Source organism: Aulostomus chinensis, chromosome 8, assembly GCF_037954235.1.
Source record: "Aulostomus chinensis isolate RoL2024-O1b breed Wild chromosome 8, RoL_Achi_v1.0, whole genome shotgun sequence".
Taxonomy (NCBI): domain Eukaryota; kingdom Metazoa; phylum Chordata; class Actinopteri; order Syngnathiformes; family Aulostomidae; genus Aulostomus; species Aulostomus chinensis.
Window position 1 is genome coordinate 14,707,241 of NC_141327.1, and position 18,579 is coordinate 14,725,819.

The 18,579-nt window shown below is 42.9% G+C and overlaps 1 protein-coding gene across 1 annotated transcript in view; it reads right to left on the reverse strand.

Annotated features, from left to right (window-relative positions):
* Nucleotides 1–720: 720 nt before the first annotated feature.
* LOC147257311 (sphingosine kinase 1-like) overlaps nucleotides 721–18,579 on the reverse strand; it is a 35,626-nt gene continuing 17,767 nt past the window's right edge. Inside the window, exons 3-5 of the mRNA XM_086211145.1 lie at nucleotides 11,851–11,945; nucleotides 10,939–11,054; nucleotides 721–3,560 (exon numbers count right to left, since the gene is read on the reverse strand). Coding sequence (XP_086067271.1) covers nucleotides 2,699–3,560; nucleotides 10,939–11,054; nucleotides 11,851–11,945 — 1,073 coding nt within the window. The 3' untranslated portion in view covers nucleotides 721–2,698. The remainder of the gene's footprint in view (nucleotides 3,561–10,938; nucleotides 11,055–11,850; nucleotides 11,946–18,579) is intronic.

An 18,579-nucleotide genomic window follows, 5' to 3' on the forward strand; every position in this document is an offset into this window, starting at 1 on the left:
ATGAGGTTTGCAGTGGTTTCACAACGTGTCTCCACTACAAAAGCTAAGCTCGCTTTTCTACTTTTTTCTAATTCACGTTTCCATGTTTTAGTTCGTCATGCAGCCTTTTAACAGGCTGTATCGAGGGTGTAAGCAGACCAACCAGCTTTAAATTAAGGTGTAAAAAGTCAGAAAAGTTGGGAACTACTGTGTTGGCCACATGTTTACATCTAACAGTCGATAGTTTTTGGTGCTTCACACCATTTGTCCCATTAAGGACAACAAAGGTGAAACCAAGCGCATCTTCTCTGCTTGTTGGGTTCCTGTTGTGTTCAAGTCTACCGACCATCCATCCCATGAAGGCAATAAAAGGATGTTGGCAACAAACGAACCCGAAAGAAAAGTGCAAAGACGTGAATTCAAGAAGACCTTTTATGATTCCCTCCTCAACAGTGTGAAACCTGTGTTGTGAATCTTGTGGGTTTACTGACACATCAGTGCTTCAGAATCAGACCGCCAGCATCGTAATCCATCCACAAATCAGGATTCAAGCAGAAACGAATCTGTATGAGACGCGGGTGGACAGGACTCTCTTGCCACTTCCTGTGTCTGCGTTCATCCCTCCATCCTCAGCAGGTGAAGAGGATGAATGAGAAGCACCCAGACAGGAACATAACGCCGCCTCCCTCATGCAGCATTTAACAGGTCGATACCCCCCCACCCCCCACCCTGCTTCCCCTTACTGAGCTGTTTAACCAGCGCAAACTCACTCAGCTTTCCTGCCTCGGAAAAAGAACACAGACACATTCAACATTTACAAACTTGGATGTAACTTAAAGCTCAATGATAAGGACACCTCGGTGACGGTCGCTAGTCAGCCCACTCCGGGGAGAACCTGCGTGTGTGCGTGTGTGTAGCTTTGAAGCGGATGGATGGATGACAGCAGATCAAGAGTGAGATGGAGGGAGGACATGGAGGCACTAAAACACAACGATCACCCGACCGGTACCAGAGCCGGACCCTCTAAGGACCCATCATGTTTCCATGTGCGTCCAGTTTCTCTGCCTCGTTTCCATCGACCTCAGCAGGTGATTTATTCCTTGACTGCAGTAACTGGTGCGTGGCTGGAGGAGAGAGGAAGCAGTCTGACAATCCACACATCTCACAATCCACACATCTCACTGTGAAGTCTTCATCTTTGGAGACGCCGTCTGAAGGGGAAAGAACCACCCTGTGAGGTGGCTTTTCTTTTCATGGATCTTTACATGTCATAGATGTTAAGACCTTTCACACCCTTTAACTAAATTCCTCACTGCATGAATTCAGTCAGCTTGCCTCCAGATGACTCGGCATGTTCAGGTAGATGACATCAACGTCTGAGAACGTCGTTGGTCTGAATAAATGAGCACAAGAGACGAGAGTCGCCTTCGTTCTGTGGTCAAGCGCCTAAACCTCGAAACAAGACTCAACCTACTGACCCACTGAGAGCTCAGTGTTTGAGGCTCCTTATGTTGAAGTAGCTGATCACCTCTGTTTCTAAGCTGTCAGCAGGCGCTGGGGCACACACACACACACACACACACACACACACACACACACACACACACACACACACACACACACTGAGTCTGCGTTCTGCTGCAGAGGAGCCACGCTGCAGCAGATGCTGCTATTCAGGCCAGTACGTTATCAGAGTAAAATTTTCTCCAAAGCTACCAAAGATGCTGGTTGAGTATTTGTTCCAACATTTGACTAATTTAACCAGATATTTAGCTTCCTTTTTATGCTAGTTAGAAGTAGGCGGGGTTAAAGCACACGTCTTAAGTGGATGACGCAGGTGCACTTGGAGGCGTGTCCAATCACTCTAATGATGTATCATCTGTCAGGTGCACCATGGGATAGGTGGTAATTAGCCTGTAAATGAATCACTGGTGTGTTTTGTGTGTGCCAGAAATTCAACCAATCACAGCCACAATTCAAGGATAATTTCTCAGGTGGAAACGTTAAAAAAAAAAAAAAAAAATTCAGAAGCCAAAGTTTAATTCTGAGATGAATCTGTCTGGGGCGGAATGGCTTGGAGGGAACGTGGCCGTGGTTCGATCCTCACTTCCCCTGGTGACCAAGTATCCTGACTGGCAACACGTCCAGAGTGAACCCCGCCTCTCGCCCAATGTCAGCTAGGATAGGCTCCAGCCCCCCCCAACACACACACACACACACACACACACACACACACACACACACACAAAAACCCTTAATGGATAAACAGTATAGAAAATGGATGGATGGATGAAAAGTCAAAGCATATAAATACATAAAAGAAAAAATTGAAAATGAAATCAAGTTTTACGAGGTATAACGCCTTTGTATAAATATCCACTTTTCTTCATTTTTCATCTGCAAATCAAGTTTTTGACGCCTTTATCTTTAACGAAGTTTCACCACAATGAGTCAGGTTTGCACATGAAGCCTCCCAGTGGTTGCATGAGTGATGTGCATTAATAAGATTATTGATTTATTGTAATATGCTAGTGAACACTTGGCCTTGTCACATCCCAGCTCACATCCCAACACTGTGCAGCACCACAGAGAAGCAAACAGCAGGAGATGAAGGTGAAGTCTGTTGTTTCGCTTCTGTACCGAAACATTTCTCAGTATGAAATGTGTGTGTGTGTGTGTGTGTGTGTGTGTGTGTGTGGGGGGGGGGGGGGGGGGGGTTTCATCCAGTGATTAATCTGGCCAGCCCTCGGTGCACCTCTGCCTGCACTGGCCCATATTCAACCACTTCTCCATCTACTGTTATTATTCCTTTGGGCGAGTGCGGCTCCAGCCTGAGCGCCCGTACCTTGGTGTACACCAGATGTTGACAGTTAGTAGCCAGATGTGCACCTTTCTCCATGGCCAGGAAGAGCCTCAGCAATGCAGCGCGTGATATTCCCGCTCTAACGTAGAACAGATGAATGACACCGTCGTTCAGGGTGGCGTCCGGTGCTGCCAGCAGGTCCTCCGCCAGGTGGGACTGGTACATGGCCAGCATGAGGACAAAGTCTTCCTCCGGCACCACCACCCAGTCGCCAGGCAGCGTCTGACCCGGAGGCAGCAGCAGAGAGTCCTGCAGGCCGCTGACAGCTTTGTTGGAGCTCCGGGGGGGCGTGCTCTCTGTCCTCCTCACTTTGAGGGAATTGTTGGAGTGGCAGGAGTTGTGGAAAGTGTTCTGCACGGTGGTCTGGCAGTGAGAGTCTCTGGACAGGCGGCACAGGGCGGAGGCCTGATTACTGCAGTGCAGCGTCATGTTGTTGTAGTCCTGGGTGGCGGGCAGGTACGCCAGCCGGCCCTTATAGACGCGGAGAGACGCCAGCCTCACCAGCGTGCCCACGGTGAAGCGAGCGGCTCCTACGTGACGATACTTCTCACTCTCAATGTCGACGTCGGCTACAAAGCCCCAGGCCAGGGACAGGAAGGAGAAGAGACGAGTGCTGGAGGAGAGGTGGATGGAGACCAGGTCCATATGGGATACCAGTCCTTTACAGAGCAGGAAACCACAGCTGACCAGGAGTTCCTCACTGGACACCAGCGAGGCGCTACAGGGAAACACAAGGAGACATGGTGAGCTAGAGACAGAGCGGGACATCCTGATCACGTCTGAGATCATCGCCTGATGCGTTAACAGGAACCTTTGGAGCAGGTCAGGATGTAAATATCATGAAAGGTTTGCCCAGAAGAAAAATCACCAACAGTAATGCACATTTAAAAAGAATGGTACTGAGAACTCTTTAGGCCCCAAGAGACTGGGGAAGAGTGATGTCATCAGTGGGTCGAGTTAGTGATCAGCACAGTTCTCACCAGCAGGGTTGAAAGTATTTCACTTTTTCCCTTTTCTGAGAAAATGTTCTGCAAGTCTTCAGATAAGAATTGAACTGTCACTATCTGCTGGATATTTCAGCACGAATTGAAATCTACAACTGCTGGTGAGAATGTGCCATGATTCAACACCGAATCCTTCCCCAAGCACAGAATAGCTCTGTAGTTTATAGAAAAGTGGCAAATCGTAATATTGGGGAAAAAAATATCATCAGTAGGTGATATGACATGTGCCCCAGTCCTCTAGGAGGACACCAGGAGTCAGAATCTAGTCTCAAGAATAAGAGGCAGACATGAAAACAAAATCAGGAAGGTGCTCTTAATAGTTTTGGGTTGGGAAGTGGGTCGGGGCTGTTTGAGAGCTGAGCTATAAGAGGAGCATTATACAACACTGGGGTAACCTTATTGTGTAATCGTAAGCACACAGAGGAGAGAGCAGCTTGGAGTGTGTGTGTGTGTGTGTGTGTGTGTGTGTGTGTGTGTGTGTGTGTGTGTGTGTGTGCGCGCGCGAGATGGGGTGGGTGGGGGTTTCAGACATGACAGGCCAGTGAGACAACAAAGACAAACCCATCTGGGAGAACAGAAACGAGGGTGGAAGGTCATGATAACACACACACACACACACACACACTGCTGTTACCACCCACAACATGGGTGACTGGATGTCTCAGTGGAGAAACATCCATATTCATCCTCCTGGATGTATTCAGCAGTCTGGCTGTCCAAACAGTCTCATCTGCATCGGCGCTGCTCTCCTTCTCTCAGGTCCACACACATAAACTCACCTCCACTCACACTTACACCACTTTCACTGCACGTGAGAATCACCAGTGGCTACACATGAAACAACGTTCACCCCTGCACTGAGAGGATGAGACACTTGCTCTTGAGTAGAACTTCTTTACACTTGCGAAATTCTGGGTCGATGTCTGTAGTCGCAAAAATCCCTAAGCCTGATTACGTAGGAATAATGACTTTATTTCTCACTTGATTTATTGCCTTTTTAATGAATTCATGGTCTTAATCACTTGTTTGAAGTCTTCAAAGCAGCGTGAAGTTAATTTGGTCAGCGATCATCCTTTTTAGAGTAAAACAGACGATTCGGGGAGGACATTTTACTCTTTTGTTTGGCAACTTACAAGCGGAGCTTCACTGTTTACTAGACTGTTGGTGCTGAGTGAATCTTACAGAGCAGCCTGGTGATAAACGGAGGCATAGTTTAAGGATCACTGCCTTGTGGGTGACAAGTTGTCAAGGTCCCATCTGGACTGTATTGATTTATATGCCTCTGCACCTGCGCCAGCTATACAGGCTGGAGGCATTATGTTGATGGTTTGGCTGTGCATCCCGTTCTAGCCAGGAATGACCTCATAGAAATTCTTCAAATTTGACATAAATATCCACGAGGAATCTATTTCTAGTTAGAGACTTTGTTTTTTGTGATAATGTGCTTTTCTCACTTTGTCAAATCATCCATTTCTAGCCACTTATGTAACTGTTAAAGGCCGTGGGGGGGCTGGAGCCTATCCCAGCAGCCTTTGGATAAGAGGCGGGTTCACCCTGGACAGGTCACCAGTCCATCACAGGGCCAACACATAGAGACAGACAACCATTCACACTCACAGTCACACCTACAGTCAATTTAGAGCACAGGTGTCAAACTGATCCAGTAAAGGGCCGGTGTGGCTGCAGGTTTTCATTCCAACCGACCAAAAGCAACACCTGATTCAACTTAAATCAATCAAGCTGTGTCCACACAGCTCATTTGTTGGATCAGGTGTTGCTTTTGCTTGGTTGGATTGAAAACCTGCAGCCACACTGGATCAGTTTGACACCCCTGATTTAGAGTATCAATCAGCCTCGTCCTCTCTTGATGTCTTTGGACTGTGGGAGGAAGCTGGAGTACCAGAGAGAACCCACACAGGAACAGGGAGAACATGGAGACTCCACACAGAAAGATCCCACTCAAGCCTGGAACCTTCTTGCTGGGAGGCGACAGGTCTAACCCTTAGTCCAATCCCAATCTCCAAATTGATGATTCATTATGAGATCCACTTCCCTTGTGTGTCTTTTTCTTGTCTTACTTCCTGTCATCAGTTTTCCCTCCTTCATCCTTGTTCTCACCTGTGTCTTGTTTGCTAATCAGTCCTGCATCTTTGGGCCTATTGTTTCTCAACCAATCAGCTCCCTTGTTTTCTCACACCTGTTTCTTGTTGTATCCTTGCTGGAGTTTGTATTCAAGTTCAGTTTCTCATCTGCTATCTAAACTGTTTCAATTCGCCAGTTTTGTTTAGACCCAGCCGTCCCTCCCCTGAAGCTCCAGCCTCCTCCATCAACCTCTGGCTGTTCTAACGTCACCTCCACCCTAACCCACCCTAACCCTTACCCTGATCCTTATCCCCTTGCTTGCTTTCAAGAATTAACATTATTTTTGATTCTGGACATGCAAGCAGTCCAGGAAACTATATTTAACTTGCACATTAGTCACATACTGAGGAGTTTCTTGCCCTACAAAATCCAAATCACAATTTTTTTTGTTAGGACCCGAGGGCTTTTGGCTGGGTTTGTTGTGGTTGTTGTTTGTACTGAGTGTTGTTTTTCAGTTCCTCCTTGGCAGGATTAGGAGATTGGAGGCAGCTGGCCACTGACTCCAGTGCTCCCTATAAACTCCCGTCTTCCGCTGGCGCCACATCATGTCTCTTTGTTTCTCTGATTTCACATTTAGCTGCTTTACTCTTTTGTTAATTTAGCCTAAATCAGCCTCTGAGGTTGTTTTATTTTGATAACTTTAAGATTTTTGTTCCACTTGTTTACTTAAAATCTATCTTTATCGTCCTTCTTCTGTTGGGGCCTCAGAGCCGGATCATAACAGACTAAATATGATTTGCTGAAAGCATCTGTGAAAATTGTGATTCAAAGCCCTAAAAACGCAAAGCTTCAAAGTCGACAAGGTGACAGACACTTGCTTTGTCCGCGTGTCCCTGTATGCTAGTGATTTACTGCATACGTTGTGTATTTTATGTATTTGGTGAGGAAGTCCAGCACCCATGGAAAAACCTTGGGGATAAAAAAGCATTGATACAAAAACATCAGTCCCAGATGCCATTTTCAGCATCGGTACTTTTAATGTGAAAAAATCCAAACTCATTCTGTGGTGCAGACATGGGACTGTGAAAGAGCTTTTCTTCAAAAGATGAATTTGTCCCATTTTGTTATTTGTAATTTGCCTTCATTTTAAGATCTGAACACAAACTATATGAGCTCCTTTGATCTCCAGATCCCATCTGTGTTATGTCTTTGCAGTACCTGGTACCTGTTATTACTGGGAGACTCCTGCTCCCATCAAAGTGCCACACCAGTCACTTCAGAACCCATGCCAGGGCTCAAGCGTGCAGCCTCCTGCTCATTAAATTTGTGCAAAGACACAAACTAAAGTCGCGCTCAGCAAACCTGTACACTGCTCACCGCTTTGTATAACACCAGAAACATTCTAGCTGCCTGTCGCTGGTTTGATTCACAGTACGTAGCCTCAGTGAACTCTACATTCAACTGGGAATAATACCAAATATATTCTGGTCCAGGGCCACCGCAGACCAGCCTGCAGCAACCAGAGAGAGGGGGGGGGGGGGGTTCTGGATATGGCGGGAGTGTGTGAGGAGAGTAAACAATAAAGAGTCTGGTCTCTTCCTCTCATTGTTGCTGCCGCTCTGGCTGGAAGACCATTGTTGGTGAGAAGCTGATTGGCAGATGCAGCAGAGGGGATTCACTCAAAAAGGTTGGACAGGGATATTACAACCAATGTGGAAAGTTGATATTATCTTTTCCCCCTAAATGTTACATCTTCAAAAATGTTTGGTTGTTTGTTTAGCATTTATTTCTCCTGCTCCTCTCTGGCAACAGCAGCCGACCAAAGACTTCAATGACCTGGTGAAATATCTCACATTCAGCACACGATGGCACAACAAAGGCCTTTGTGCTTATCAGAAGATGCAACCTTCACAATTGGAACTCTCTAGATCTGTGATTCCCAAAATGGGTTACGTGTACCCCCAGGGTACAGTTTCACCAGGAGGAATGCCCCCCCCCCCCCCCCCCCAAAAAAAAACAAAAAAACTTTTGCATTCTCCCAAAATCCACCATGAAAAATAAATCAGTGTATTATATTCTTATGTGTTTTTCTTATTTTAATACTTGCACTCAATGAAGACCTGCTCCTTCTTTTCTTCTGATTAGAACTCCAGAACTGTTTCTCACAGTGCTAGCATTATTTTTCGCGGTGCTAGCCTAGCCACTGATGCTGATTGAACTGATGTGTCCGATCATGTCAGTTTTTAATCATTCCTTGAGATGAGGTTGAATTAAGAGCAAAACGGTCATGTCTTCATATATCAGGCCTTCTCTATGTTCATTTTTTCCCCTTTTTGTACAAATCCAGCCAAACATAACATCTTATGAGGGTTAGCAGCAGCAGAAGCAGCAGCTAACTTGCTGTAATGTCAGAGTTTCGATGAGTCCATCACTTTGGTTAAATAAAGTACCTGCTCGTCATTCCCGCGGTTACATGTGCGTAAAGGTGATAAATCTGTGAGGACGAGTCTCCAATTGAGTTCATTTTATGCAGTTTAAGAAACTTGAGAGGGGAAACGGTCACCAGGTCGAGTCAACTTGACTTTCACAGAGAGTACAAGGATTATTTCCAGCTGTGTGAATTTCTTCTCTGAATCTGTCAAGCGCTTCTAAAAAGCTCGAGGAAGGAACCTGACTGCTGTGTGATCAAGTAGAGGACTGTCATTCAGGAAGCAGCAGATGCAGATTAATTCAATTCCAAGTGGTTCACCACTGTCATTATTTAAAGGTCAAACTGAATAAATTGTACCCATCTGGGTCTCCAATCTGTGATAAATGTAAATCAAATGACGCTACATTATTCTTTTATTTTGGGACTGTTCACTGATCCAATTTTCTTGATGAGGGTTTGTTTCTTTCTGGATGCCTACAGGACTCTTTGCACTTATTTAAATGTGCTAAAAGTTTCTTTTCAAAGACTGAGGGACACTAGTTTTACTGCACATCTTGAAACAGGTTGCATTAATTAGTTTTAGTTATTCACTTGGAGAAATCTGGTGACACTAACTTATAAAATACCATAAGTAAAAAAAACAGTTCTCCATCTGGCTGAAGTATGATAACCATCAACATAGGGGAGGGTGACATGACATCACTTTTATTTCAAACTTTTACCTCGATTATGATTCAGCAACAATAATTTTATACACTTACACTTTTACACAAGTTCTATTATATGAGCGGAATTAACCGTTATGAAACCAGTTGAAAGGGTTTTGATACATTTTTTAATGATTCAGCTTTGATTCAAGGCTGAAGGATTTAGAAAAAATATATCATGATGATGATTTTGACTGATTTGCATTTATGATTTATTGATTCCTAAAATTGATATAATGACATTTTAATTGAAAACCTTACTGAATGACGATGGTGTGGCTCTGTGCCAGAGATGTTTTCTTAGAACAGGATTTGCAGCCTGAGACATTTCTGCAGCACCCTGACACTTTATTTTGACACACTGACCAAGGCTATGTTGTGATTTCAATAATAATAATAATAATAATAATAAAAATGTTCCGCTCTATCTCAATTAGGATTATCTTTGTTAGTCTTGATTTAGATGAATATATCATTACTAGCCCAGCCCTACCACAGTATGATCAGGACCGAGGGGGGCTTTGCTGTAAAAGATGTCAGAGGCATCATATAACATGTCTGCTGCTCCGCCTGGGGACAGACAGTCTTTGACATGACAGGGAGAACACAGTGGCTGCACATGAGACATTTAGCTGACGGGTGACGAGGGAGCGTCTCGTGCTCGTGGGACCACATTAGTGCATGTGGAGCAGAAACGCTCTCTTGTTCAGAGGGTTTTCCGCCTCATGGACACTGTCTGTACCCATTCACAGACGTGTCCATTGTCAAGGTCCTTCTGTGTGTGTGTGTGTGTGTGGGGGGGGGGGGGGGTGGGGGGTGTAGAGGAGGCTATACAAAAAAGTAAGATTCTACCAGCCATGTATTCAGTTTATTTGCCACCATACATGAGTCCCTGTATGGGCTCATTTATTCACTTTCCTCCTCCTTTCTTTCTGCTCTTCTTCTGTCTCTACTTTGTTCTAGTTGGATGATCTCAATCACTCAAATGAGCAAATTAATAATTAATCTGGATAAGTGCATCTTACATTGAAAATACATTGAAAAGCAGCAGATGGCAGGCCCTTGTATTCCTGATTGTCAATTACTACATCAGCAATGATATTACATGTGATTAATTATTACCTCTCAAACCATTACCTGCATCTGGAGAGGGCAGTAGCCTTGTCCACTGGAGCAGAAATACCTGTTACTGTGCTGAAATACTGTGAACCATCGCAGTACACAGGACACAGGAGGATTGTGGCCATTACATGTAGCACATCCTTGTCCGCGTAGCTTGGTTACTAAATTGGACAGAGCTGCGTTTACTGACAGCTAGGTTAGTTTCCTGTGTGGGGTCCGATCTTGGACCAACTCTGACGGTGGATACGCTGGAATTGATGGAGAGCATCATGGGAGAGTTCATACCTTCGCCAAGATGATAAGATGTCATCAGTTCTGGCTCCAGAATCCAAAGCCAAACTGTTACTCTACCAAGTTTCATCAATATCCATTTAAATTTCTCCTGCTAACAGACACATTTGCTCCTCGGTGGAGTAATACTGAAAAAAGGTCTAGCTACTGCTTCATCCAGAGCTTTTAAATCTTGGTGCCGTATGTAACAACAGTATCAATATGTAATTGACTCTGAGGTACCTGGGTGACTAAATCAGTTTGCAACTCAACTGGTTGGACTGGTTTCTGGGTAGTTGTTGAGATAGTCATGACAGAGTAATAACGATCCTTCAGTGACTACAACACTTCACATGAACTTTGTGACAGTGAATCACTCAAACATGTCAGCAGCTAGGAGACAAAACATCATACTAATTCAATCCTTCGAGCACAGAGTCGGCTGGATTTGTGTATGATGTAAAGCTGTATGTGGCTCACCCGGAGTAGTGATGTATGGATGCAGCCAACGCGTTGCCTGAGCCACCAGGAAGTATACCCAGAGGGATCCGGATGGCCTCCTCCCAGTCTGATCTCTCCAGGAGGCCATTTATCACCTGACACAGAAAACACACAGCTTTTCTGAGGCGAACGGAAAGAAATGCGTTCGTTTTTGTCAGTTTTTTTTTTTTTTTCCAAGCAGGAAACTTCTTTAAGGGCTAAAGGTCTCAAAACATTTTAGTTACTGCAACAACGATTAACAAAACTTTTCCGGAACTCAAATGTCAGAATTGGATCAGACAGTTTATTCAAATCCTGAATAACAGCTTATGTCTTAGACACACAATATTTCAGATGAGATAAGAGGGAAAAAAGGTATTCATACTCATGATTTTAAGTAAATCAGCATTAAGCATCAATCATTTTGATATTTTGTTATAGAAAATTAGGCAGTGAAAGGAGAATGGTCTGTAGTCAGACTTGAAACAGGGAAATTGGGATCCTAGTTGTTGCCAGATGCTGCATTGTTTTGTTACTTGTGAGAATGCAGTGTAATATTTGAATGACTAATGTATATTTTGTTCCTACGAACACGGACACCTGCAAAAATTATTACATATAATACTGCACAAGAACAATCAATGAGCTGCTTAGAAAATGAAACCTTTTTTTGTTAAGTGGGGCAATGAATTATATAATTAAATTACTGAGAAGTCAAATAGTTGCTCACAAAGTCAAAGTAGTGCATCATGTACAACACAGTGCTCCCCTCACAAAGACTACAAATATACTAGAACTTGTTGAGGTCTGTTTAGGCTCATTTTAATAAACTGCAGCATCTGCAAAGAGAAAAAAGAACAGGTTTGCATGTTCAGAGTATAAAATTCATCTGTATGTGTGGTTTTTTTTAACCTCAAACAGAAGTCCGTCTCCTGACAAGATGACCAGAGCGTCCCACTGTGTTAGGTCAGCTTCCCTCACCAGCTCACGGGCGTGGTTCTGTCGCTCTGCAAAACACACACACACACACACACACACACACACACACACACACACACACACACACACACATACACACACACGGAAAAGTAGAACGTGTGAATTAGCAATCACATTAGTAGGTTGTAATTGAGTCGACAGGGAAACATCACACTCCAGTGTAACACTACGCTCCAAGTCCTGCTTTCCTTTTCCACTTCAAATTAGAGCATCAACTGGAGAGGGAAAGACGATTTAAGGTCTTGAATGATGGGCGGATTACACTGCCAATTAGACTAGAACAACTAAATTATCCAGGAGCACTTTGTTTAATTAATTTGATGAAGTTTGGCCTGTTCAGTGGATGACACAAGAGAAACTCTCTGTGGAGGGTGAGAAGATAACTCCTGCACACTTGCAGTGGCGGGTGAAAAAAAAGAGAGATGTCACTTTCTCCCATCAATGGAACATCAAATGGATCCTTCTCTGTTCTATTTGATAAAATATGCTGGAGTTACTCTTTTTTCTTGAGCTGTGTTGAATTCAAAACAACATATAAAGATGCAGTGACAAGCATCGGACGACAAGAGAACACTGGCGTAACATTGCCTCAATATTATTACCATCTACAACTGAAGACCCCAAGCAGACACACTGACAATTCACTTCATGTGTGAGTAGATTTATAATTCATGTAATCAGGTCCTGATTATACTGAGGGAAACCTTGGACTGATACACTTCTAATTCATTATCTCTAATTAATTACAAAAATGTGAACTTCGTCTTGTTAATCATCACACAATAACACACATGTACAGTTCTACTCAGGCTGACGAACGCAAAAATAGGCAACGTTCCTTTCAAGGTGCAGTTGTGTTGAGTGGCACGTCGAGCGCTACCGCTAGCGCAGCACGATGGGTTGTTGCTAGGAGGCGTTCGATGCCTTTAGGCTGGGAATGTTCGTAGCTTTGTGGTTGAAAAGGAATCAATGTGTAAAATAAGAATTAGTCTACAATAGAGCTTAATCCAGGGATGCACCTTATCGGATATTTCCCCAATATCTGATATTTTTATCACTGTCGTGGACAATATGCCAGGCTGCACGGTGGTGCAGTGGTCAGCACTGTCACCTCAAAGCAAGAAGGTTGCGGGTTCAAGTCCTGGCTCCATCACAGGATCTTTCTGTGTGGAGTCTCCATGTTCTCCCTGTTCCTGTGTGGGTTCTCTCTGGTACTCCAGCTTCCTCCCACAGTCCAAAGACATCAAGAGAGGACGAGGCTGATTGATACTCTAAATTGACTGTAGGTGTGACTGTGAGTGTGAATGGTTGTCTGTCTCTATGTGTTGGCCCTGTGATGGACTGGTGACCTGTCCAGGGGGAACCCCGCCTCTCACCTGTAGATGCTGGGATAGGCTCCAGCCCCCCCGTGACCCTTAATGTAGGAAGAAGCGGAAGACAATGGATGGACAATATGCCATGTTTACTGATGTTGATATTATTGGTATAAAACAAGTTTTTTTTTTTTTTAGGAATTTTACATACTTAAAAACATGTAAATATTTTGAATATTAAAAATAATTTACCAATTTGTTTTTCTCTTTTTCCAAAACATTTGGAAAAGCCCATAAATTACATATTTACCATGTTGTTTTGTCATCATCAATAGCAGATGATGAATAAAGATGAAAAGATTTTAGCTGAACTGGGCTGACTTCAACTTTGCCTGTCAGACAAATAGTGATATATTTAAAAAATGGCCGGTATCTGCGATACCAACAACGCGACAATATTATCCTGCATCGCTAACTTGTTGTTTTGTTGTTGGAGTGAAAAGAAGACAACCTCTCAAGGGCTTCAGTGTCATCCTCTGTAAAGGTAAAAAGATGAAGTAGAAAGGAGTTGTGTCTATCTTCTACTTTGCCGTTGTCCCCGAGTCTCCTAATGTTCCTCTAAACGCAAACTCCTGTGGGGAGGGAGATCTGTTTTCTCACCTGCCCTTCCCTAAACTCTGCAGAACAAAGGAATCAATTCCTCTTTATCAGTCCAGTCACATCACATTTGCTTATCTATGCAGAGGCTGTAAACTAAGAGGATGGTGGGACCCTTTTCAGCAACAAAGCGCAGAGAGAGGAGAGGAGAAGAGAGGAGAGGAGAGGAGAGGATGTGCATATCTCAGAGACGATGAAATGCATTTTCAAAATGTTCTCAGAGGAGTAGAGAGATGAGTTTCCCCCAACCTCCTAATTAATAGATAAGTAAATAACTTCATCTTCATGGAGGCAGGAAAGCTACAGATCATTGCTGGTCTGGCTTTTTATCGGAGGATGAGTTTGAAACAGGAAAAATATTTTCAGGATTGCCAGGATACATTTTGGAGTATCAGGAGGTTTGATAAAAAGCAAAGTTTATGACAGAAAGAGCAGCCCTATTTCAGTTTTTCTTCGATACATTTTATTGCTGTTTGTTCTGCACATACATCCACGTATTCACTTTATACTCCTCCTTCTGTCTAGAAAGCAACAGATCCTTTGCCAATGAAATGATAATTCAAATGACAATAAAATCCATCATCCAGGTTTAGTACAAAGAAAAAAGTCCATGTCTCGCCAAATCAGCAGAGTATTTGGAGGCTTTTTAGTGAGAAATGTGTATGTGTTTCCTTGCTGGGCTCTAGCAGAGGGATAATAACAAGCCTTTTATTATCATTAATTTTTGTTAGGGTCTAAATTGACAAATTCTTAAATTCTTAAGTATGACTTTTTTTTTTTCAATTGTGGTTAACATCTGTTACAGTGTTGTTATGCAAGGAGAGAACTTCTGCATAATTCACCGCAATCAGAGGCAGACATCCCAGTAGAGATGCACAATTACAGTTTTCTTTGTTGAGTCAGAAGTTTGAGTTTGTAAATTGTCTGACCTTTTCCTAATGGAAATGATTAACCTCTGTAATTTTCATCCTTTCAAAATGAAATCTCCAAATTACCGGAAAAAGCTTCTACCAGTAAAAACCAACTGCAGTATCCAGCTGGACCAACAGAAACTGCTGCAACGGCGCAATATAACAATGTATTTCGAGTCATTTATTTACAGCAAATATTTCACATGACACAAAAACAGAAGTACATCAGCTTATTAACCTTTAGGGAATAAAAGAAAAGAAAAAAATGCAGTGTTCCTACTTTTTCGATACCACTGGAAGCGGTGACAGTTCCAAACATGATGGTGTTTTTTTTCCTTCACAGCTAATTCTGGATTTGTGTGTATTACAAAACACTGAGTAGTCAAAACACGTTAAGAGCTTTGTTATTTCATATAAACGATTAGAAACGCCTCCGTGAAGACAGCTGAGGTGCATCTAAGGTGCTGACCTCGTATCATCCCACTCCAGGCAGGAAGCTCCAGATACACCTCCACCCTGCTGTCACACACATCCTGACACTCGGCTCGCTGCAGAGCTCCTCCAGCGCGACAACAGCAGGTGATGACAGTTAAACAGCCCTGCTTGATGAGTGTGTGTGCGCGCGTGTGTGTGTGTGTTGATGCAGCATAAAACACTATTACCATGGTGACAGCTTACTCAGCGACCAGGACGATGCAGTTCCAAACATTTGTTCTTTCATATACACAGACACATTCACAACCTCCTTCTCACGCACATCAGGGAGCTGCTCTAAATTTGTGACATTTTTTTATTATTTATCCTGACAAGACGTCTAAATTCAAACTGCTCCTGAACTGTTATCAAACATGGACTCTGACTGAGGTCAAATAATGCTCATTAACCCTAAAGTGAAGTCTTAATTCCCTTTGAGTATAATTGCTGCTCTGCGTATGGCATCTCTACTGTCTCCTATTGTCAGACAGCAGTCTCTGCCTGAACCCTGCTGAAAGTCCTCCACGGCTCAGGCTAACCCATGATGGCGCTGTGGGGACAGGAAGTCTCCATTAGCGCTTTAAGCCGTTCGGCACAACCCAAGTCTCTCTGGGTGTGTGATGGTTCTGTTATTGTGTGAGATGAAGAGAGGGTAGAATGGAGCTGCTTTGGCAGTATTTACGTTGCGCAGAGTTGCATGAATATCAGAATATAACATTTTGGATTGACACAGTTCAGGTACACATTACATGGTTCTGTTGTACGTTATTGTCTCTGGGTCACCAAGTGATGAGGGAATTCATTTGTAAACCTTTTGCCTTTGCAGGTGGCTCCCTAAACCACAAGTACTTTGGTTTTGCAAAGGTGCAATAGACAATAATGTAATTTGAAAATTAAATCAGTTGGTTGGACATTTATCTTTCATCAGAAATCTGTGATAGCCGACTATCAAAGCTTTTCCTCGCAGAGGGGACAGGAGAAAAAACACCCATCTTGAAATTATTTGGACTCCATGTCACCCTTACAATCACAGGTTAAAAGTAGAGGCTGCAGCATTTTTCTTAAAAAACAAGAAAAAAGACTTATAATATGAACTTCACTTGGGCTAGCCAGCAGTTAGCTTGTGCTAGCCTGCAGTTAGCTTGTGCTAGCCAGTTGGTGATAGTTGATTTGAAGGCTGAATGGGGGCTGCTAATGTTGTCAGTGGGGGCCAAAGCCTCTAGTGCTGCTAAGGAGGGACTCGATTTGAATGAATGTTGTGTTTCAAGTCACACCGAACCATGCTACGAACTCTAACTGTGAGAAAGAAGCAGCTGTCACAAATGCTGGGTTGGATGTGACTTAGGGCGTCCCTGCAACTGTCAACTACAGAGTCAGTCAGCCAAGGTTTGGATGGTCAGATGGTCGCAGGGAACACAAACTCAATCCAGATGAACATCGTCACGTGGGAACATGACACAGAAAAGAGCAGCTGACACAGTGTATCTGTTTAAATGAGCTGGATTCAAGAAAAAGGAAAGAAAGATGAGCAGCACATAGAGGTTGAGGGGTTGCTTGCTCTCTCTCTCTCTCTCTCTCTCTCTCTCTCTCTCTCTCCTGGCTAATGTTTGTCATTTGTATTGAGCAGATGAGTTTAATTAATGCTGTCTGACAGACATCCTCGGATGCATGAGCAGCAAGGGAGACTGCCTGGGAGGAATCAGTGTGCCATCTTTATTGCCACGAAGACACATGAGAAAGCACACACACACATCGGCAGCACACTCTCCGGCTACACTGCCCCCCCCCCCCCAGTGGTGCAGTCATCCTTCATCTGTCCTCCACAGGATCCAATAATGAGTCTGTCCACTTTAGTTAGCATTCACATGAGACACTTCCAGCCTCCATGCTAATGATACACAACAGCAGATGTTGACAGACGTGCTGCTTTACAAGTGCTAAACATAAAAAAAAACCTAATTCACTGTCCGTGCGCCACTCGACTTAATTGTCTGATAAAAAGCTTACGGCAAACAGTGACTAATCAAGTGGCGTACACAAGGTCCTAGTGGGAGATGGAGTCCTGATACAGAGCGATAACTCAATCAGCACTCACATCTGTCCACATCAGTCACAAAGCATAAATTAGCACGTTTACTTTTACAATCTGTTGAACAACCCTGATCGTCTCTTCGCATGCATCAAAGGTCAAAATGTGCACACCGTTAACCACGAGGAAAAAACTTCATTAATTAACTCATACTTGAATAAATGAATCCTAAACACCAGAGGAGTAGAAACAAAGGGCTTTTTTCCACAACTTGATAATTAATATGTATAATTTAGAACTTATTTATAAATCATTAAAATTACTAATGAAATCACTACAAGAAAGTGAAAGGAACTTTTCAAAGCATGTCAAATTAAAACGTACCTTTTCTTGATGTTCAACTAGGTAACAGGGCTGGGCGATAAAATAGATTTAATCTTGAATCTGAGAATATATTGCTTTTTTTTTTTTATAAAACACTGTATTAATATTTCAGCCCGTCATATTGATAATGAAAATCATGATAAAATCATATCTTGATGCTGTAACTGATGTTTACTATGGCATCTATACTGAGCCTATTACTGTTCATTGAAAGTTTCAAATATTGTTCTTATAAACTGTTCTAAATTAAAAAAAAAAAAGCTCTAATAAATCAAAATGGAAATTTTGAATGAAGTACATGATGTACATAAAGACCCAGGTGGTACGTAAACAGCAAGTAAAATTTCCAGTAAAGTAGAGCGGAGTGGAGTATTGCAATATTTATCCTATCTTTTCATATCACAATCATTTTTCAAGATACTGTATTGATGTTCCAGCCTCTGGTATCAAAATCGCATCACAATGTATTGTGATGGAATCACATCCTGAGCGATGTATCCTGATACAGTACATATGTTGTATCACCACAAATCTGATGAGGATTCACAAACACCAGAAGATGGAGACTGTCGGTTTTCAACGTCTGACCACACCGAGAGAGATTCTTGATGTATATAATCAATCTAAAAAAGACTACAGTTTCAACACAGTGACATATATACAGAATATATATATATATATATATATATATATATATATATATATATATAATTATTATACAGACTGAGTGTGTGCAGTGAATAAAGATTGTTGAGTAAACTTGTCTTAAAACTACAGATTACAGCAAAAGATTTATTTTGGTCTATCAGTCAAAGAGATTGTAACCAAGTGTCACTGTCACTCGTCTTTCACAGATGGAGATTTGGGGATTAAA